The 23,645-nt window shown below is 47.5% G+C and overlaps 1 protein-coding gene across 1 annotated transcript; it reads right to left on the minus strand.

The window, feature by feature from the left end:
- Nucleotides 1–1,309: 1,309 nt before the first annotated feature.
- Nucleotides 1,310–2,293, minus strand: LOC141927757 (olfactory receptor 6E1-like). Its single transcript, XM_074835022.1, has one exon. The coding sequence runs from the start codon at nucleotides 2,291–2,293 to the stop codon at nucleotides 1,310–1,312; it is 984 nt and encodes a 327-aa protein (XP_074691123.1).
- Between the last annotated feature and the right edge of the window lie 21,352 nt (nucleotides 2,294–23,645).

Below are 23,645 nucleotides of genomic sequence, written 5' to 3' on the forward strand. Positions count from 1 at the left end.
GAGAGGGAGGTGCTGAGCTCTTGTCATTGTATCCAGTGATAGGATGCATTGAAATGGTTCAAAGCTGCATCAGGGGAGGTACAAATTTGACATTAAGAAGCTTCTCTTTACCAAGAAGGCAGTCAAACACTGGAATAAGATTCCTAGAGAGTGGTTTGACACCCCAAGCCTGTCAGTGTTTAAGAGGCATTTGGACAATGCCCTTAATAATATGATTAATCCTTTGGTCAGACCTGAAGTGGTCAGGCATTTGGACTAGATGATCATTATAGGTACCTTCCAACGGCACTATTCTATTCTATTCTATTCTATTCTATTCTATTCTATTCTATTCTATTCTATTCTATTCTATTCTATTCTATTCTATTCTAATTTATTTCTCTACAGGGTTGATCCCTCCAGCAGCTGGGCTCAGACACTCGCTCTCCTCAGTAGCTGCCCCTGGATATCAGCCTCCCCAGTTGCAGGCACCTGAACATACAAGCCCCTGAGGCCGCAGCCCCATTCCAGATGCTGGTACAGATCACCCCAGTCACACACAGGCTCTTAAGTTCACTCACGTCAGTCTCTCAGTTGCTGGCATGTCAGTCTCTCAGTTGCTGGCACTAATGCCACTCAGTCTGTCTAACATCCTGGTCCTGCTCATATTGCCGCACTCACAGCCCCATGCTCACACGTTCATGCAGAAGAGAGATTCCCTTGCACAGGAAAGAGTTAGAAATTAAGTTTAATGAGAAGAGAGGACACACTGCACTGGTTGGGGTCCTCCCCTAAACATCCTATAATACATCCTGTGCAATCCAAAAATGCTCTTCCCCTGCATCCCACAATGTGCCCTGCACTCCTAGCAACAATCCCCTTACTCCAAATGCTGATCCAGAGCTGCTCTCGGTGGCTAATCTTGATGGGTTTCACACCTAGACAAGGGGGCTGGTGGCTCTCCCAGGGCAGCCCTGGAAGGAGCTGGGACAAGATGTTCATTCCTCAGGAGCATGTAAATTGGGATTCCACCTGCCACTGTGCCTCTGGACTCTTCCCAGTTTGTGGAAATGGGCTCCTGATGAGCTGGTGGCTCTGCTGTGATGGGCCTGGGAGTAGGTGGGGCAGGATGTTAACTGAGTTACTCCTCCTGAAATTGTTGTGCTGCCTTTGTGTGTGCAGATGAGATTCTTCTCACATAACCTAATGCAATCTGACAGAACAGAAATCTCCTGAGGCATCTGTATTTGGAGGTTACACACCTATGCTCTGGTATTATTTAACAGATGAGAGCTGATCTCTGGAATTGCTGTCCAGAAATGCACCATGCTTAGGGGAAAAGCTGTGGTGTCACACGGGCAATGGCTTCATTCAGGGCCAGGATCACAGTCTTGTTTCTAAGACTGTAGATGAACGGATTTAAGAATGGGTACAGGACAGTGTTCAGCAAAGCTACAAATCTGCTTGTCTCCAAGGAAATATCTTCTGAAGGGCGCACGTAGAGAGCAATGCAGCTCCCATATACAATGGCCAAGGTGGTGAGATGGGAAGAACATGTAGCAAAAGCTTTTTTCCTCCCAGAGGCTGCTGGAAGGTGTAGAATACAGAAAAGGATGCCCATGTAAAATGCCAGAGTTAAACATAAGGAAGCCAGTATGACAAATGATACTAAAACAGAGTCTATTTTCCACAGCAGGCTGCTGTCAGAGCAGGACAACTTAAATAAGGGGGAGTTGTCACAAAAGAAATGGTGGATCTTGTTCGAGCCACAGAAAGTCAGCTGGTAGAGGAGGACCAGACGGTAACTCAAGAGTGTGATGCCGATGACCCAAGCAGCAACAACAAGCTGGATGCAGAGCTGAGGCTTCATGATGGCAGCGTAACGCAAAGGCTGGCAGATAGCAACATAGCGGTCAAAAGACATGACAACAAGGAGAACAAACTCTGTACAGCCCAGGGCAAAATAGAAATAGGATTGGGCAAAGCAGCTGCTTAGAGAGATTGTTCTCCTACCAGAACCCAGGATCACAAACAATTTGATGCTTGTGGAGGACGTAAACCAGATTTCCAGGAAGGACAGATTGCTAATGAAAATGTACATGGGGGTTTGCAGGCGGTGATACACACACACAAGGAAAATGATGGTTGTGTTCCCCATCACTGTTGTCAGGTACATGAGCAGAAGGACCAGAGAGAGAAATAGCTGTAGCCTTTGGTCAAGCGCTGAGAAGCCCTCTAGGATGAACTCAGTAACTGCAGTTTCATTTTCTGGTCCCATGCTGAATTTCAGTTCATCCTGCTGAAATGGGAACATGGCAAAACACAAGGGTGATAATTTCACAGTCTGGAGGAAAAGTTCTATCCTTCCTTTTCTGCTTCTTTCCTTTCTAGCAGTCTCCCTCTATAACACAGACAGAGATAGTCCTTCAAGCATTTCTCACACTCTGATTTTTGTCTTACCTTTCAGGTAAAGTCCTCAGATAATTTGTTGTCTTCTTTCTACCTTTTTCAAACACTCACAAAGGATTCTTTCTCCAGAACAGAAGATTTTAGAGGCTGGTATTTGGTAGAAATACCAAATTCACTCAGACCTATTGCAAATATTTGTCACACCTATGTGCCAAAACTCATCTCTTCTATTGCACAAATGCTAAACCATCAAGTCAAATCAAATCAAATCAAATCAAATCAAATCTCTGTGTTGAAAGCTATTCTTTCTACTTCCCAGTACTTGCCTTTTTGGACTAGAACTCCCTGAGAATCAGTTGATTTCAAAATAGGCAATATCAAATATCTCTTCTGTATCCCCTGCTTTCCTCCACAGCTTCTTGCTCTCTCTTTCCTCAGAAAAGGGGGAGGGGGTGGAATAGGTCAGAGTATAATTTATCTTCTTTAGCACTCTAAATAATGACTGAAATTTATTATGGTTCCATGCAGCCTCACCTGACACCCCTCTGCACCGAAATGCAGTTGTTTCCAACCAGTTGCTCATTGCTTTGACTATCAAATGTCCTGACCTAAATGCAAAGCAAGAGAAGAGTGTCTGGAAGAGATTTGCAGCCTTTCTTTTGCATGCCAGTTATAGGTTGGGAGGACCCAGCCTTGAGCGTTTTCTCTTGTCTCCACTGACTATAGAGGGAGCCTTGGGAAAACAAGTCCTCCCAGGCACATGAAGCAAAGGAGATGAAACTCACTGTTCAAGTCTCAAATCACTGATTTAATAAGTTATTATTTTTTTAAAATCAAAATACACATGGAAGAGAAGGAAGCACAATAAAAATGTATGCGACAAAGACTAATGGTTTTTCCTTCATGTTGACAATTGTTTTCAGACATAGAAAGGGACAGAGCAGATGATTATTCCAAAAATAGGATGATTCAAAATGGAAGGGGAAGAAGGGGAAGGGAGGAGATGGTGGGTTTTAAGCAGCAAAGTTTCCTCACAGACTGTGTTGTTCCCTCAGACTTTGTCCCAGGGCAGAATTGGTAGCACTTGCACAAGGAGTAAAATGGGAAGTTCAGTACAGGGCAGTGCCCCATGTTTGTACTGACATTTTAGCTTGGGGTTCAGGGTAGTCACAGATCCCAAATGCCCGGCTTGTTCTTTGCCTCCAGTCTGACATAGGGGAATCTCTGCACTGGCTTCACTGGGAAAAATTCCTGAGATTAATCCACTGGCTGTATTTGAGCAAAAGCAGAAGCTCGGTCACCTACAGCAGTATGAGCACAGTGAATCAGAGGCAGCAGTCCCAGTTTCTATTTTGTGGGTCAGCTCAAACATTTAGAGGGTTCTGTCTCCTTACTCTGTTTGGTGACACATAAATTATCTAAAATTATTCTTCTCCTGAATGCATTTTGTTAGAGGAACCTGCATATCTGCAGACAGCTTACAACCAAGCAGCCTCTCTTCAGGCCCCACATCATCAAACATACAGCTATCACATGCAATAGTGAGTGAAGAAATACGGGATATGCAGGTGATGTAAGAAACTATGGATTGTAAGAAACTATGAATTGTAAGAAACTATGAATTAGGGTATTGTTTATTGGAATTTATGTTAAGCTCAATGTAAAGGTTAGGCAACAAAAGATATGGAACCACAATTTACAACTACCAGACACCGCTTGGGTGCAATTTACAACTACCAGACACCGCTTGGGTAAAAAGAGATAACTGCAATTTACAACTACCAGACACCGCTTGGGTGAGAAGAGATAACCGCAATTGCTTAAACAAACCAGATACCAGCAGAACAAATGCCACTCAAAAGATAACTGCAAGAGCGGGCAGAAGTAAGAAGAACAAAGGAGGCAGGAAACGACCCCCTAACAACAACTGAGGCATGCGCAAAGTACCTCTACTACTCCATGAACACGGCAGTAAAGATGTATAAGAAGGGAACTGTTTAAACTGTTAAGCGCGGCAGTTGGCGGAGCGCAGACTCCCCTGCCGTCCAGCGCTGTCTTTGCTCATATTCTATTTGCTATAATTAATAAAATTGTAATCGGATTATGATCCATTGTGGTCTTAATTTATAACAGGTGACAAAGGCCTTATTGTGGTTTGCCCAGAGCTTGTCCTCAGGATGGTGCATAGGATGTCGGCATAAACCACAGCAGTCAGTGTGAAGGAGCTCAGCAGCACAGCAGAGGAGAGAGCAGCGCTCATGTTTCATAGCAGCTGTTGCCCACGTGGGCTGCTGTCAGCAAAGGGATGATGCCACGGAAGAAACAGTCTGCATTTGGCACAGAGTGTCTAATAGCATGTTTGGAAATACTAGGTTTTTAGCTTAAATAAGTAAGTTTTAAATAGAATTGATCACTCAGAGTCAATCGTTTAGCATTAGGACACAGGGGTTAGAGCATAATGTTGTGCGATTTGGCATACTGTTTGTTTTTCATTGCTTACTTAGCATGAGTATCTAGATTTGCTGATGCCTGAGGCTGCAAGCTGTGAACTTTCACCTAGATATGGTAAAATTTTACCTAGTTAAGCAAAAGAAGGCCTCCAGAGCCAGCGCAAACCAGAAGGAGACTACAACCATTGTCAGAAGCTGCAACTCAACAAGATACTAACTGTTAACAGTGTGCCTAGAGACAGAGAAGAAATCCAATGAGGAGTTAGAAGATCTCAGAGCAGCAATCACCATGGGACTGAAAGGTGCATGAAAGGTGCGTGAAGAGTGTGTGAGGGATGGATGCATAGATTGAAAGGGTATAACTGCCCAGGGATTTCTTTGTTCGGGGTCCCTCTCCAGAGGCACCCAGTTCGAGCTGTTGGGTTATTTTCTGGCTGTAGAATCACAGAATCACAGAATCATCTCAGTTGGAAAAGACCTTGAAGTTCCTCCAGTTCAACCATTAACCTCACACTGACCATTCTCAACTCCACCAGATCCCTCAGCGCTGGGTCAACCCGACTCTTCAACCCCTCCAGGGATGGGGACTCCACCCCTGCCCTGGGCAGCCCATTCCAACGCCCAGCAACCCCTTCTGCAAAGAAATACTTCTTAAGAGCCAGTCTAACCCTGCCCTGGCACAGCGTGAGGCCATTCCCTCTTGTCCTGGCGCTCGTTACTTGGTTCAAGAGACTCATCCCCAGTTCTCTGTAACCTCCTTTCAGGTAGTTGTAGAGGGCCATGAGGTCTCCCCTCAGCCTCCTCTTCTCCAGACTAAACAACCCCAGTTCCCTTAGCCGCTCCCCATCAGACCTGTGCTCCAGACCTTGCACCAGCTCCGTTGCCCTTCTCTGGACACACTCGAGTCATTCAATGTCGTTTTTGTAGTGAGGGGCCCAAAACTGAACCCAGTCTTTGAGGGGCGGCCTCACCAGTGCCGAGTCCAGGGGTAAGATCCCTTCCCTGTCCCTGCTGGCCACACTATTTCTGATACAAGCCAGGATACCATTGGCCTTCTTGGCCACCTGGGCACACCGCTGGCTCATGTTCAGCCAGCTATCAATCAACACCCCCATGTGAATAAATTATTTTTTATAAGATTCGATGTCTGAGAGTCTACTAGGTGAAGAAACCTAGAGTAAAGAAACTTCTTCAACAGTTTGGCACCCCAGATGGGACCCTACACTACAGCCTTTGGATCCTGTCGTCTCCAAACATCCAGCTGCCAGAATTGGGTGAGTTCACGTGGGACCTTTGGAGCAGGAGACACTGAAGGGTGAGTGGTAAAATTCCCTGAGCAGACTTTGTGGAAATACTGAAGGGAGTTCCTTGCTGCGGCTTTTGGTAGTGCATGGCCCAATCACCATAAAATGCACAAAATGAAAAAGAGTGAGCGTGGGCCTGATCAGCATAAAATGCACATGGATAAATACGTAAATGGGAAATATACCTGGCACAGAGAAGGGGACGCCCTTGGCCAATGTACTACACAACTGGAAAAGAACTTTTGGTACAGCAAGTCTATCAAAAAGGCACACAGCTACTTTATGCCAAGAAGGCTGACCATTTATAACTAGAGATGGAAACCCAGTAGAACAGTGGCCACCGTGAGGGACCTTTGACCAGCACAGACCTACCTTTCTGCGACATCGCCTAGAGGATAGGTGCCCAGGACAAATGGATTACTGGTATGTTTGGGATGATTGGTCTTGGGAGAAAAAACACCAAAGTTGGAGGTACGGGATGAAAGAGGCATTACGCTTGCAGTAGTGGAGGTTACTGCCCTGGACGAAGCCACAGATAATGCCCCAATCGCATCCACCCCTCCTTATCCACCTAATGCTCTTTTTTTGTCTTCCAATTCTGTTCTGCTGGCTGCCAGACTCTATCCTATGCTTTCTACTGTCTAATCCTGTTGCCATGCAAATGGAGGTGGCAGGTGAAGCCCCAACCTGTATTGCATGTATTTACTGACCAGCCTGGGAATTTGAGCGACTTGGCTCTATCGGGAAGTAGAAGTACAATGCCAAGACCGAGGGAGGATGCTAAGAAACGTGCTCAACTTTTTTCCAACCTATGCACTGGGCACAAACCCTATTTGGGAGATACCCAGGTGTTACTGAGGTGTCATTTTGACCTGATGAGAGAGATAAAATAATGAGTAAGGAAGCTGAATTAGCTGAACAGGTGGGAAGAGACTGAAAGCCCTGGACAGTAAATAATCCAAACTGGGACAATAATAATGCAGGGGATTGAGCTCTTTGTCAGACAGAGAAGAATCCTAATAATTTTGAGGGATGGCTCCAACGAGCACTGTTAAAATACAGAGGAATGAGACCAGGGAATTTTAATGACACATTCACGATTAGTGTTGTTGTTGATCAGGCTGCCTCTGATATACAGAAATATTTTAAAGAGCATATGTCAGGGTAGCAGGGAGAGAATTTTCAAAATATTTTTAGTGTTGCTGCGTTTGTATATGTTTGGCACAAGGAAAGGCAGATTAAACACAGGAAAAAAGCAAAAGAACAAGAGACAGATTTACCAGTGGCAGCTTTAGTGAGGAATTAATGATTGAGAGACAGGTGCCAGGGAGGGAGAAGACTTGATATAGGGCATGAATTAAAACCAGGAAAAAAGCAAAGGGGAATGGGAAGGAATGATGGAATGGAGTGTTGTAGTTGTGAGGAGCTAAGATATATAGCGTGGGAATGTCCACTCCGGCCACAGGGAAGGAAAAGAGAGGGAAACTATCTCTGGGAGGACTGCCCCAGGAAGACTCACAATCACAATGACCCCGAGGAAGGGGACCCTGAGGATCCTGGCAGGAGGCTAGAAGGATTGGAAATTTTTAATATGTGAGTAATTATGTTGGTTTTGTGGGTCTGGCGTGGGTTTTTGACAGAGACACCTGGTGATGAACTGCCCCCCTGCTCTGCTGCAGGGGAGGAGGAAGAGAAATCAGGAGGAAGGCTGTGCCGAGAAAGAAGACAGGCTGGGGGAAAGGCGTTTTTAAGATGTGGTAATACTCCTCACTGTCCCACTCTGTCTGTTAATGTTGTTGTTGTTAGTGTTTGAATTAAATTGATGTTTCTTTTCTTGCCTTAATGAGTCTGTCTTTTGCCCATGACCATAATGGGTGAGTCATCCCTCCCTGTCCTTAATTGATTCCCAAGCCTCTTGTTGTGTTTTTCTCCTTCCCATTCCTGAGAGGGAAGGCGTGAGTGAAAGGCAGAGCTGGCCAGGGATGTGAAGACTAGCTGTCATGACCTTGAAATAGCGGGGTCCCAGTTCCCGAGAGGAGTGAGGAAGCAGATTAGAAGACTGTAGATGCCAGACATCAGAGGAGAAGCCTCTGGCCTATTCTGCGGAATTTTAGTGATGATCTCACGGTCAGCAGCACTGAAGGGAAGCAGGGCTCAGGACAACTGGCCTTCAGGGAGAGCATCTTCCAAGCTTGGCAGTGGTCTGTATCAAAACTCGGTTGAAACTGAGTTCAAGAGCATCATAACAAGTGTTTACTCCTTAAGAATTAGTTAAAGAAGTAGCAAAGAGAATGTGGGAGCACTGCTACATTTAGTGAGGGTAGGTGGAGAAAGATCTGAGATACTCTATGTCCTCTTCTCCTCAGTCTTTACCAGCAAGGTCTCCCAGGCTTTTGTGCCTCAAGGCAGGACGCTGGATGTGAGTGGTCAGTGGTCAATGAAAACCAAATCAGGGGCTACTTGATCAAACCCAACCCTTACCAGTCCACAGGACCAGAGGGCCTGCATCCCAGGGTGCGGAGAGAGCAAGACGATGTCACAGTGAGGCCACTCTCCACCATCTTTGAAAGGTTATGGAGACTGGGGACACTAACTGGAGATTACTGAGATCACATAATCTGTAATCAGAAAAAATAAGGAAAATGGAAAAAGAATAAATTCTTTCCTACTGATATTGAGTATTGAAACTTTTCACATTGACTATACTCCTGAAACCTCTCAAATTAGCCACGTAAGATGTGAGGAATTAAGGAAAGCTATGCCCAGAGACCTGACTTGTCAGGGTGTTTTGCATGTTAATGATCCCTCTGGTGCCAAGTTCTTGAACTGCAGATCATGAAAGAATATTAAACAAACCTCTGGAGAACTAGAAGTCAGCAGCAAACCTTCATGTCTCTGAGGGTATTATCGTGCCCTGCTGAGGGCCACCAGTGAAGAGATTATGGAGGGAACACCAGAGAAGGTGACCATCTCTGGGGGCTGCGGAAGAAGGAAATCAGAGGTGATGGAACCAGGCAGAAAAATGAATGTGGAGGTGGCTGTGAAAGAATCATAGAATAGAATCACAGAATAGTTTGGGTTGGAAGAGACCATTAAAAGTTATCAAGTCCAACCCCCTGCAATGAGCAGGGACATCTGCAACTAGATCAGGTTGCTCAAAGCCTCCTCCAAACTGACCTTGAATGTTTCCAGGGATGGGGCATCTACAACCTCTGTGGACAGCCTGTTCCAGTGTTTCACCACCCTCATTATAGAAATGTTCTCCCTTATATCTATCTGTGAAACAGTCTCCCTCCATCTTTCTTTTAAGCCCCCTCTAAGTACTGAAAGGCAGCAATAAGGTCTCCCTGAAGCCTTCTCTTCTCCAGGCTGAACAATCCCTCTGAGCATTTTTCTGGCCTCCTCTGGACCCTGTCCAGCAGGTTGATGTCTCTCCTGTGCTGAGGACCCCAGAGCTGGACGCAGTACTCCGGGGGGGTCTCAGCAGAGCAGAGTAGAGGGGCACCATCCCCTCTGTTGGCCACGCTTCTCTTGATGCAGCCCAAGATACTGTTGGCTTTCTGGTCTGTGAGTGCACATTGTCAGCTCATGTTCAACTTTTCTTCCACCAGTACCCCCAAGTCCTTCTCCGCAGGGCCGCTCTCAATCCCTTTATCCTTCAGCCTGTACTGATACCGGGGGCTGCCTTGACCCAGGTGCAGGACCTTGTACGTGGCCTTCTTGAATTTCACAAGATTCACGTGGGACCACTTCTTGAGCTTGTCCAGGTCCCTCTGGATGGCATCCCATCCCTTGGGAGTGTCAACTGCACCACTCAGCTTGGTGTCATCTGCAAACATGCTGAGGGTGCACTTGATCCCACTGTCTATGTCATTGATGATGATATTAAGCAGTACTGGTCCCAGCATGGACCCCAACTAGTCCATCAAATCCAGATGTCTCCAATTTAGAGAGAGGGATGTTGTGGGGGATCATGTCAAAGCCTTACAGAAACCCAACTAGATGACAACCATAACTCTTCCCTTGTCTACTGATGCGGTCACTCCATCCTAGAAGGCCACAAGGGTGGTCAGGCAAGTCTTGTCTTTGGTGAACTCACAGTGGCTGTCTCGAATCACCTTGCCTTAGCAAAGATTCTCAGAGGATCTGTTCCATGATCGTCCCTGGCACGGAGGGGAGGCTGTGGTTCCCTTTTTCTAGGCACCAGGGACTTCCCCTGACTGCCATGACTTTTCAAATATCCTGGAGAGTGGCTTGGCAATGACATCAGCCAACTCCCTCGGGACTCTGGAATGCATCTCAACAGGTCCTACAGACTTAAGTATATTCAGGCTCCTCAGGTGGTCATGAACCTGATCTTCTCTTACAGTGGGAGGGACTTTGCTCCCCCAGTCCTTGCCTTGCTGTCCATCAACTTGAGAGGTGTAGGAGGAGACATTGCCAGTGAGGACTGAGGCAAAAAAGTTGTTGAGTGACTCAGCCTTCTCCTCATCTGTTCTTACCAGTTACCCAGTTTTTTTCATGGGGGGGGGTGGGGTGGGGTGGGGGGTGTACACAGTTTTTGACCTTCCTTTTCTGGCTGACGTACCTGTAGAAGCCCTTCTTATTCTTTACATCCCTTGCCAAATTCAGCTCCAGACGCACCTTGGCCTTCCTGACCTCATCCCTACACAACCGGGCAATGTCCCTCTACTCGTCCCAGGGCACTTGTCCAAGTTCTCAATCAGAACACTGGCTTTCCTCATTGGTCTCCAATGGTGCTTAATTTTTATTATTAATGCCATCACCCACCCATCCGGAAGTTGCATTTAGTCAGCCTTGCTCCTCCTGTCCTGTGGGACACATCATATAGATCTAAGACATCATAACAACTTTTCACAGAATCATAGAGCTGGTGGCCCAGGAACATGTGCAGGTGACATGCATGTAGTTGTTCCTCCCCAGGGACAGGACATGGCACTTCTCCTTGTGGAACATCATGAGGTTCCTGTCAGCCCATTTCTTCAGTCTGTTGAGGTCCCTCTGGATGGCAACAAAACCGTCTGGTGTATCAGCCACTTCTCCCAGTTTGGTGTCACCAGCAAACCTGCCCCATCATCCAGATCACACGTGAAGTTTCTGACCAGGATCGGACTCAGTGTTTTCCCCTGGGGTATACCACGAGTAACTGGCCTCCAACTATATTTTGTTTCACTTGGGCCCAGCGGTGTAGCCAGTTTTCAACCCACCTCACTCCCTGCTCATCCAGCCTTGATTTCTCTATGACGATGTTATGGCAGACACTGTCAAAAGCCTTTTGGAAGCCCAGAGAGACAATATCCACTGCCCTCCCCTCATCTACCAAGCCGTCATTTCATCATAGAAGTTTATGAGCTCAGTCAAGCATGACTTCCCCTTGGTGACTCCATGTTGACTACACCTGATGATTTTCTTTCTGTTCATGTGCCTGGCAGTGGTTTCCTGGATTAGCTGCTCCATCATGTCCAGGGGTCAAGATGAGGCTGACCGGCCTGTAGTTCCAAGTTTGGCTGTGTCATTGGTGCCTACTTGGAAGAGCAGCAGGGATTAACAGTGCAAGGCCTGGAATAGCTTCAGCAGCCTCTCAGCAATGCACCTGTTGATCAAGGACAGCAGAAGGAGGTTTTAAGAAACTACTAGATGTTGCCAGTAGTTTTCTGGGAGACAAGAAATCCCGTGGCTCTCCTTTTCCAACACCCGCAGCTTCCTCAGTGGTTCCCAGGATTTCCACAACAATCCTAGACAAAGCCACCAGAAAACATTCTCAGGATACTCTTGGAAAAAGCAATGCGGTGTGTTAAGGGAATTCAGTATTCATCCTGATGTGAGCAGGAGGTTGGTCTAGAGACTTCCCAAGGTCCCTTCCATCCTGAATAGGTTGGTGTTCTCTCACTATCTCACAGGATAGTGACTGTGATTCTTAGAGTCATGAATTCCTCCTCTGTGTGTGGGTTAGCAGCAAGCATAGCACCCCAGCACCAGCCTCTCCTAGTAGTCTGATGGTGTCTCTTGGGCCTGAAACATTTGGAGTTCCATGTTTAATGGTGGATGGCACCTTGTTGAGATCAGGCCCTCCTCACAGCCTGCAACACCTCTGCACGACACCATGATGATGAGTGAGAGTGACACACAGAAAGCCATGGCAGGAGGCTGAGGCTATTCTCACAACCCTGAAGTCCTTTGCAGATCCAATGGAAGCCAGCAGGATTGGAAGAGTCTTAAGCATCTCAGGCATTCCAAGTCAACCTTGTTACTATGGGAGGCTGAGCTGGATTTTTTCAGTCAAAAGAAAAGAAGGCTGTGGGGAGATGGTAGAACAACGTTCCCACACCTTCCAGGAGGTAACCAGAAGAGTCAGGCTCTTCACTGTGGTGCACAATGGGAGGATGAGGGCCAATGAGCGAGGAGAAGGCTTCCCAGAGAGCTGGTGCCACCTCCAACTTTGGAGGTTTTCAGGCCAAAAAAGAATAAAGTCCTATGCAAGCTGGTGCAACCTGATAGCTGACCCTGCTGTGAGCAGAAGGTTGGACTAGAGACCTCCTGAGGTCACTTCAAGCATCACAGATGCTGTGTTTCCATCTACTGATACCAACCTTGGCTTGCAATTTCATTTCACAGAATCAGTCACAGAATCACAGAATCACAGACTCATCTAGGTTGGAAAAGACCTTGAAGATCATCTAGTCCAACCATTAACCTAGCACTGACAGTTCCCAACTACATCATATCCCTCAGCGCTATGTCAACTCGACTCTTGAACACCTCCAGGGATGGGGACTCCACCACCTCCCTGGGCAGCCCATTCCAATGCCTAACAACCCGTTCTGTAAAGAAATGCTTCCTAATATCTAGTCTAAACCTTCCCTGGCACAACTTGAGGACATTAACTCTTGTCCTATCACTTATTACTTGGTTCAAGAGACTCATCCCCAGTTCTCTGCAACCTACTTTCAGGTAGCTGTAGAGGGCGATGAGGTCTCCCCTCAGCCTCCTCTTCTCCAGACTAAACAACCACACGTGCCTCAGACGCTCCTTGTACGACATGCGCTCCAGACCCTGCACCAGCTTCGTTGCCCTTCTTTGAACACACTCGAGTCATTCAATGTCGTTTTTGTAGTGAGGGGCCCAAAACTGAACACAGTAACTGAGGTGCGGCCTCACCACTGCCAAGTACAGGGGCAAGATCCCTTCCCTGTCCCTGCTGGCCACGCTAGTGCTGATACAAGCCAGGATACCATTGGCCTTCTTGGCCACCTGGGCACACTGTTGGCTCATGTTCAGCCGGCTGTCAATCAACACCCCCAGGTCCCTCTCTGACTGGCAGCTCTCCAGCCACTCCTCCCCAAGCCTGTAGCGCTGCTGGGGGTTGTTGTGACCAAAGTGCAGCACCCGCCATTTGGCCTTATTGAAACTCATACATTTGGCCTTAGCCCACCGCTCCAGCCTGTCCAGGTCTCTCTGCAGAGTCTCCCTACCCTCGAGCAGATCAACACTCCCACCCAACTTGGTGTCATCTGCAAACTTACTGAGGGTGCACTCGATCCCCTCATCTAGATCATCAATAAAGATGTGAAACAAGAGTGGCCCCAAAACCGAGCCCTTGCGGACACCACTCGTGACCGGCCGCCAACCGGATTTAACTCCGTTCACCACAACTCTTTGGGCCCAGCCATCCAGCCAGTTTTTTACCCAGCAAAGCATGTGACTATCCAATCCACGAGCAGCCAGTTTCACCAGGAGAATGCTGTGGGAAATGGTGTCAAAGGCCTTACTAAAGTCAAGGTAGACAACATCCACAGCCTTTCCCTTGTCCAATAAGCGGGTCACCCTGTCGTAGCAGGAGATCAGGTTTGTCAAGCAAGACCTGCCTTTCATAAACCCATGCTGAATGGGCCTGATCATCTGGTTGTCCCGCATGTGTTGTGTGATGGTACTCAGGATGAGCTGCTCCATCAGTTTCCTGGGCACCGAAGTCAAGCTGACAGGCCTGTAATTTCCCGGATCATCCTTCCGACCCTTCTTATAGATGGGCGTCACATTGGCCAGTTTCCAATCTGTCGGGACCTTCCCAGTCCACCAAGACTGCTGGTAGATGATGGAAAGTGGCTTGGTGAGCGCCCCAGCCAGCTCCTTCAGCACCCTCGGGTGTAGCCCGTCTGGTCCCTTAGACTTGTGTGTGTCTATCTGATGCAGTAGGTCACTGACTATCTCCTCCTGGATTGCGGGGGGGTCGTTCTCCCAGTCTCTGTCTTCTGGCTGAGGAGGCTGGATTCCCTCAATACAACTAGTCTTGTTATTAAAGACTGAGGCAAAGAAGGCATTAAGCACCTCAGCCTTTTCCTAATCACTTGTTACCATGTTTCCTCCTGCGTCTAGTAGGGGATGGAGGCTCTCACTGGACTTTCTTTTGCTGCTCACATACTTACAGAAAAATTTCATCTTGTCCTTGATTGCTGAAGCCAGATTAATTTCCAGCTGGACTTTAGGCCTCCTGATTTCCACGCTGCATAACCTCACCGCATTTTGTAATCACTGTGATACACTAGCCCCTTCTTCCAAAAGCGGTAAACTCTCCTTTTCTCCCTGCATAGTCGAAGGTGGATTGTGGATGGTTGGGTTGAGGATGGTGGATGGTGGATTGTGGAATGGTTGATGGTGGGAAGTTGGATGGTGGATGGTGGATGGTAGGAAGGTGGATGGTGGATTGTGTGATAGTGAATGTTGGATGTTGGGTGTTAGACTGTGCGATGGTGAATGGTGGATGTTGGGAAGGTGGATGGTGGAAAGTGGGATCGTGGAAGGTGTATGGTGGATGCTGTGTTGCGGGATGGTGCATGGTGGATGCTGGATGGTGGGAAGGAGGATGGTGGATGCTGGATGGTGGATTGTGGGATGGTGGATTGTGGGATGGTGTATGATGTATGGTGGGAAGGTGTTTGGTGGATTGTGGGATGGTGGATGTTGGGAAGCTGGATGGTGGATGGTTGATTGTGGGATGGTTGATGGTGGGAAGGTAGATGGTGGATGGTAGATGTTGGATTGTGGGATGGTTGATGGTGGATTATGGATGGTGGATGGTGGGAAGGTGGATTATGGATGGTGGATTGTGGGATCGTAGATGGTGGATATTGGAATGTGGGATGGTGGATGTTGGAAGGTGGGAAGGTGGATGGTGGATTGATGGTGAATGTTGGGTGGTGGATGGTAGACTCTGGGATGGTGGGGGGTTGATGGGTGATGGTGGATGGTGGGAAGGTGCATGGTGTATTGTGGGATGGTGGATGTTGAGAAAGTGGATGGTGGATGGTGGGATGGTGGATGGTGTATGGTTGGAAGACGGATGGTGCATGGTGGATGTTGTATTGTGGGATGGTGGATTGTGGAATGGTGAATTGTGGATGGTTGATTTTTGGAAGGTAGATTGTGGGCTGGTGGATGGTGCATGGTGGATGGTTGATGGTGGATGGTGGGAAGGTCGATGGTCAATTGTGGATGGTGGATGGGTGGGTTGAGGATGGTGGATGGTGGATGGTGGGATGGTGGAAGGTGTATGGATGCAGAATGGTGGATTGTGGATGCTGGGACGGGTGATGATGGATGGTGGATGGTGGACTGTGGGATGGTGGATTGTGGCAATTTGGATGGTAGATGGTGAATTGTCAGATGGTGGATGGTTGGAAGGGAGATGGTGGATGGTTGGAAGGGAGATGGTGGATGGTGGAGGGTGAATTGTGGGATGGTGGACGTTGGATATTGGATTGTGGGATGATGGATGGTGGATGGTTGGAAGGTGGATAGTGGATGGTGGGAAGGTGGAGGGTGGGAAGTTGGGTGGTGGATGGTTCGAAGGAGGATAGTGGATGGTGGATTGTGGGATGGTGGATGGTGGATGGTGGGAAGGAGAATGGTGGATGGTGGGAAGCTGGATGGTGGATAGTGGATTGTGGATTGTGGGATGATGGATGGTGGATGGTGTGAAGGTGGTTGATGGATGGTGGATTGTGGGAAGGTGGATGTTGGATGGTGGAGTGTGGATTGTGGATGGTGGATGGTAGATTGTGGGATGGTAGATGGTGCATGGTGGATTCTGGATGCTGGATGGTGGATTGTTGATGGTGGATGTTGGGGAGGTGGATGGTGGATTGTAAATGGTGGGTGGTTGGATTGAGGATGGTGGATGGTGGATGGTGGGATGGTGGGTGGCAGATAGTGGATTGGGGATTGTGGGATGGTGGATGGTGGATGTTGGGAAGGCTGAAGATGGATGGTGGATGGTGGACTGTGGGATGATGGATGGTGGATGGTGGGAAGGTGGATGGTGGAATGTTGGAAGGAAGATGGTGGATGGCGGAGGGTGGATTGTGGGATGGTGGATGGTGGATGTTTGGAAGGTGGATGGTGGATTGTGGATGGTGGGAAGGTGGATGGTGGATAGTGTATAGTGGATTGTGGGACAGTGGAGGTTGTATGGGGGATGATGGATGGTTGGAAGGAGGATGGTGGATGGTGGATTGTGGGATGATGGATATTGGATGGTGGATGGTGGATGGTGGGAAGCTGGATGGTGGATGCTGGATTGTGGATTGTGGGATGGTGGATTGTATGAAGGTAGTTGGTGGATGGTCAATTGTGAATTGTGGGAAGGAGGATGGTGGATGCTGGATGGTGCATTGTGGGATGGTGGATGGAGGATGGTGGGAAGCTGAATGGTGGAATGTAAATTGTGGAATGGTGGATGGTATGAAGTTGGATGGTGGATGGTGAATTGTGGGAAGGTGGATGGCAGATGGTGGATGGTGGATGGTGAGAAGCTGGATGGTGCGTGGTGGATGGTGGATTGTGGTATGCTGGATGGTGGATGGTGGATGGTAGATGGTGCATTTTGTGATGTTGTATGGTTGATAGTGGATGGTGGACAGTGAATGGTGGGAAGGTGGATGGTGGGTTGCGGGATGGTGGATGGTGTATGTTGGGAAGATGGATGGTGCATGGTAGATTTATTGCGGGATGGGTGGAAGGAGGACGGTGGATGGTGGACTGTGGTATGGTGGGTGGTGGATGGTGGAGAGTGAGAAGGTGGATGATGGGTGGTGGATTGTGGGATGGTTGATGGTAGGAAGATGCATGGTGGATTGTGGATTGCGGATGGTAGATGGTAGATTGTGGGATGGTGTATGGTGTTGTTAGATAGTGGATGGTTGATGGTGGTGCATGGTGGATGGTGCATGGTGGATGGTGGGTGGTGGGGAATTTCATAGTCAATGGTGGATTGTGTGATGGTGGAGGGTGGATGGTAGATGGTGGCATGGTGGTGCATTGTGTGATGCTGAATGGTGGATGGTGGATTGTGGGATGGTGGATGGTGGGAAGTTGGGTAGTGGATGGTGGATTGTGGGATGGTTGATGGTGGGAAGGTGCATGGTGGATGGTTGATCGTGGATGGTGCATTGTGGATGGTGGATGATGGATAGTTGATGGTGGATGGTTGGATTGAGGATTGTGTATAGTGGATGGTGGGATGGTGGATGGAGGATTGTGGAATGGTGGATTGTGGATGTTGGGAAGGTTTATGATGGATGGTGGATGGTAGACTGTGGGATAGTGCATGGTGGATGGTTGATTGTGAGAATGTGGATGGTAGATGGTGAATTGTGAGATGGTGGATGGTGGATGGTGGGAAGGTGAATGGTTGGAATGGATGTGGTGGATGGGGGAGGGTGGATTGTGGGATGGTGGATTTTGGATTGTGGGATGGTGGATGGTGGATGGTTGATGATGCATTGTGTGATGCTGGATGGTGGATGGTGGTTGCGGGAGGATATTGGACTTGCACAACTCTATGAGAGTTATATCAAGAAAAGCCGTTTATTTTTCCAGTAGTACATACTTATGCTCTCGCCAAAGCTCTTACTTCATAATTATCAAATCAGCAATTAGACAGTTATCAACATTTTCTCCTATCAGCATAACACCACTCTAACACACACTGTGCAGACCAATCACCCTCTCGTTCACGCGCTGTTCACGCGGCAGTAACTTCTCACAGGTCAGTACTTTTCCAAGTTCAGTGTTGCAGCTGTCCGTTGTTTTTCCCTGCCCCCTTGGCGCTACTCAGCAGTCTCTTATCTCTCTCCCAAGGCCTGTTTCTCATCAAAGCCTAGCTGTTGATTCAGAGGCTGTGCAGGGCTGACAGGCCGATGCCTCCCACATCTCCCCCTTCTTTGTTTTATAGCTGCACTTGCAAGACTTGTTTCAGAGCTTTATCAATTAAGGTTTAGACAAGCTTCAAAAAACACAGTATACCTAAAGCAATTCTACAAAAGGCTAAAAATAATACAGCAGTTACAGTTACTAGTTGAAAAGAGTAGGACAGTCTTTTTCACCATCACATTTCCAGGTCACTGGGATACATAGGGTTGACTGAGGACCACAGCTGATTTCATTTACCCGGCATGTTCTCATATGGCACAGTTCAGCACTCTCGTTACACCCATGCTCGCAGTCCGGATCCCCATCACACTGCCATCTGTTAGGCACACACTGACCACTGATGCACACAAAATCAGATTCAGCACACGTCTTCTTCACACAAGCACTCTCATCACTGCCATAAAGCATATGACTGTTACAAAATAAGGAAAATACGGAATAGCACACTTACTTAAAGGGGTACTAATATTCAGATCTGCAATTGTTGGGGAACCCTGGATGCAGCGAGAATTTAGAGTGCCCGTCCTCACAAACCGGAAATCCTACGCGATGTGTCCATCCGTAGGTGAGGCATCCAACATCGCTGCAAGCAGGTCCAGCCTCATATATCTAAATCAGCAGGCCAAAATAACCGGCAATTTCCTTTGAGCAGAAACATCTGATCTCACCCTCCTGTTGGGTTCCACCCAGAGCCTGCCCACCACTCAGGGGGGGAAACCAAGGGAGTTTCTAATAAGGTTAAACACTTGAGTTCTTAATTCTCAATATTGCTAAACAAAGGAAGTTGAATACACACATTCTTATAGCATTTCATCCTTATTAATAACTACATTTCGTCTAAGCTACATCTTTCACTAGTGACTAGTAAGCCTATATATTTCATCAAGGAGTTGCAATTACTGTTAGCATTTCCTCTTAAAAGAGTTGGCAACTGTAGTGTGATTAAGGACAGAGATAGTGTATTTTGTCCCGTTGCAGCAGCAAGCATTACCCATACATTCTGCTTAAATGATCAGTCGAAGAGACCGCAAACTGTTGGCACAGGGGCATCCACAGCACCCACAGCTGGCTCCTGAGTGTCCACCAAAAGCTGCCTCTCACGCCTCAGGTGTGGTTGCACACATTCTACCGGTAACCACTGGGGACCGTGACCTGTGGAGACACAAGCATAACCTCTTCCCCAGGTTATTAAAGGATATGGTCCTTCCCAGTTACCACTTTCCAGGTTTTTTGCTAACACTTGAGCCTTGCCCTGGACTTCTTGTTGATCTGGTATCTGCAACGAGAAGTGACGCAATATTGGTGGCACCTGTGAGGCAGGGGAAATGTTTAAAAAGTTCATGACATATAATGCCTTATTTAGCCTTTTCGTGAGGTGTAGATTGAAACCCTCGATCTCCCCCATTTTGTTGTTGCAATAGACACTTTAACGTGCCATGCGTATGCTCCACCAATGGCCTGTCCGGTCGGTGAGTGGGAAATGCCAGTCAGATGCTTGACTCCCCACTGTATGGCAGGATGCAAACACTGCTCCAGAAAAGGTATCAACAGACACATGTACATATTTTAACAATCCAAATGCAGCAAAGTGAGTGACCGTCAGATTGCCATAATTTTGAGGAGGTGAGTCCCCGAGGGTTGACACTACTAGCAGTTGAAGAGAGGGATTCCTTCTGGCACTCAGGGCAAGTCATGATGATGTCTTTAGCCTGACTCCCTGATAAAGAAAACTGGTTTTGTATTGCCCTGGCATTTTGGTGGAAAAATGCATGTGAAAGCCGAGCTTGCTCGAAGACATTTGTATTAGCCATGTAACATGTGCATGGTAACCGGAACAATGATACACACAGGTTCCTGACCAGCAAGTAATAGTAGGCGCTGCCTACCTTTCATGATCAGTTTGGCAAAACTTTCTGGACGAGTAGTGACCGTCTTGTGCGTTTGGTGTGACAAAAAAGAATCCATTCAGTAATAACAAGGGGGTCACTAAGTGTTTCATCCCATTGAAACACAGAGCATAGGGCTGCCCTGGAGGGTTAAATAATACCAGTTGATACGGATGGCCGGGTGCACATCGCGATGCTTGTGTTTCTGAGATGGCGTTAGCCGCACAGTGGAGCTCTTGTTTTGCTTTCTCTGTAAGTACTCTGGTGATGTCAATGAAGGATCTCCTCACAAAATATCAAACAAGCTGTGCAGATCATCATTAATTAGGCCATATCCAGTTTATGGCTCACAACAGTTTCTGCCAATCATTTAAAGTCTTAACATCAGTTTTAAGCTTAACTTGTTGCAGGACAATGGTCTGTTCACAAATTCTCCACCCCAGGTACTGCCACTGTGATGATCTCTGTACGTTTTCGGGTGCTATTTGTCACCCCATTTGAGAGACTGAGTCTTTGGTTAAAGCAAGAGCCTTTTCTATGATCTCCTGTGTTTCTGCTGCTATGAGGATGTCATCCATATAATGATATATAACAGCCTGGGGGACCTGCATTCTAACAGGGCTCAAAGCCTTTGCAACAAACCACTGACACATCATGGGACTTTTTATGCCTTATGGTAAAACAACCCAGTGGTACCGTCTTGCAGGTTCACTAACATTAATACTGGGAACAAAAAAGACAAATTTAGGTGCATCATCCGGATACAAAGGAATGGTAAAAAAATCAATCCTTTAGATCAATTACTACAAGATGCCAGTTTCAGGGAATCATTGATGGGGAGGGCATTCCTGGCTGTAACGTACCCATATCCTCCATGGCATCATTAATGTGTCGGAGATCATGTAAAAGTCACCATCTACCACTTTTCCTTGGAACACTGGGGAGTTCCAAGGACTGGTGGTAGGTACAAGATGTCCTGTACTTAACTGTTCCTGAACTAAATCATTAAGGTGGTGCAACTTTTCCATTGGCAAGGGCCACTGACCCACCCACACAGGTGATTCTGTTTTCCATGAAGTTTCAGGGTGGGTTGTGTTGCAGTGGCAATTAAGACAAATTTGATCCAATTTGAGTTCCCCATCGAGCCATACAGTCATGACCCCATGATGTAGTAGGAGTTTCCAATATAAATGGATGAATATTTGCTACCCAGTTTTCTGGGCCCCTTACATGAATGAGATCTTTGCTTTGAAATGTTACAGCATGACCACCAACCCCAAAAAGCACTCGAGTTACCCAAGCTAACAGCCAATCTGCTCGCAGATATTACGGTCACATCCACACCAGTATCTAAAATGCCTGTCAGTTCCACAGATTCTTCTGCTTTAGTGAGGGTATATTTTACCAGAGGTCGACTTTGTCTCAGTGTCTGAGCTCAAAATACATGAGGAGTATGTGCTGATCCAAATCCTGAGTCACCCCAGCTTCTCGGCATACTACTAGGGGGAGCCGCAGTAAAATAAGCAAGCTGAGTAATTTTTGGCCCTTTTGTTACTGAATATGGGGGTACAGGGGTCCAGGCCATAATTCTGATTTCCCCTTCATAACTGGCATCTACGACCTCTGGTAAAATGAGCAACCCCTGTAAGGTTGTAGATGATCTACTGACAATATCCCCCTCAGGCAGATGGTACAAGGGTGCACTCTCCCCGCAGAGTATGCACCTAAATTCAAGACAACAGTTAACACAGAATTACTGCCTCCTGCTAGAGGAGATATTTCACCTATGACACTTAAAACACTTAGTCCGAACAAACAGGCTGCACTGATGACCCAGCGGGTGGGCACTAGGATGCTCTGTCAGAGAACTCCACACTCCACAGCTGCAGCTGGGATGCGTCTCACACACGCAGAACAATCACACAAAGAGGCCTCTTACACTTATTACTCACACAACATAAAATGACAAACACTACAAACATCAAAATACTGTTAAGAATATATAAAGCCATTGCTTATTGATTATGTGGTGTTGGCGCTGCATCCCACTGTCAGCAGCTTCTGCAAAAACTGCCACTTTTGGGGGGGGGGGGGGGGGGGGGGCGGGGGGGGGTGGTGAGAGCGCAGTGCCGGACTCGGACGCAAGTGGGTAAGAGACTTAAGACTTTCTTAGTTTTCTCATTAGCATTATCATAAGTAACCATATCAAGAAATTTAACTTTCATTTCATCATTTAAGTCAGGATTACCATTAATAGCAGCATGTAGTCTATCAATAAATTTTGGATAGGGCTCCGTGGGTCCCTGTCTTATTCCTGTAAATCCTGGTGCTGCTTTTTCATCATGTACGGCTAAAATCATTTTTAGGGCTAATTTTTGGGTTAAGCGTAACACTTCTGGTTGAAACCCTGTTTGCCAGTCTGGGCTAGCAAAAGGGCCTGCGCCCATCAGCATTTGAGCTTGCACCCCATATAGAGGATCTCCTTGCTGACGGGGTGCGGCTGCCTCAGCCTCACAGGCCACTTGCCAACATTGAAAAATTTGTAATTGTTGGGAAGCTGTTAGTAAGGTTTGTATAATCATGTGCACGTCATACGAAGTCAATAAATGTGCTGTAAAAATATGCTGAATTACTGAATTAGTATATGGTGATTTTAACCCATATTGTGTTACTGCTAATTTTGCCTGCTTAATCATTTTCCAATCTCAGGCCTCCCACTCATTGCCTTGTGGGGTTACTATTACCGGAAACACCATTGGTCCAAGCTCGTTAAACTGCCCCTCTATTATTGCATCCCGAATAACTCCCCGCCATGGGTGTGCTGGATTACCATTACCACCCACGCATCCCAGTGCCCCCCTCCCATTTGAACCGACAATGGCAGTGGCCTGATCGCCACTGTTTCCCCCTGACCACTCCCCCCCTAGTGTCATGAAAAAAAGGGTTAATAGGAAGAGGGGGTGGCAGTGGTGCCGTAGGAATAGGCTGAGCCGATTCCTTCATCGCGTTTCAAGTTGCTCTAGTTTTCTCGTTAGTTCTCGCAAGCGCTGATCTTGTAAACCATAACGACATTGTCCATGCACCGATCGGGCTGACGGAGGCAAGGACGGGGGCAGGGACGCGTCGACGCCTTCCTCTGGTGAGGCGGCGGCGGTGGCAGGAGCGGGGTTGGGCGGGAGGAGGCGGTGGGAGCGGGGAGGGGCGGATTGTTCCTTTGAGCTTGAGAGGGGGGACTCAAGCTGTATTAAATCTGTTGATTTTTGCTCTTGATTTTCCTGCCGCACGGGTGCTGCACGTGAAGTGTCCTCGTCCCTCCTTTTAGGAGCTGCCTTGGGGAACAGGGATCCCGCAAACATCATAGCAGTAGCAGAATCCACTAGAGCTAGCAC

This window comes from Strix aluco, chromosome 10 (assembly GCF_031877795.1).
Source record: "Strix aluco isolate bStrAlu1 chromosome 10, bStrAlu1.hap1, whole genome shotgun sequence".
Classification (NCBI taxonomy): domain Eukaryota; kingdom Metazoa; phylum Chordata; class Aves; order Strigiformes; family Strigidae; genus Strix; species Strix aluco.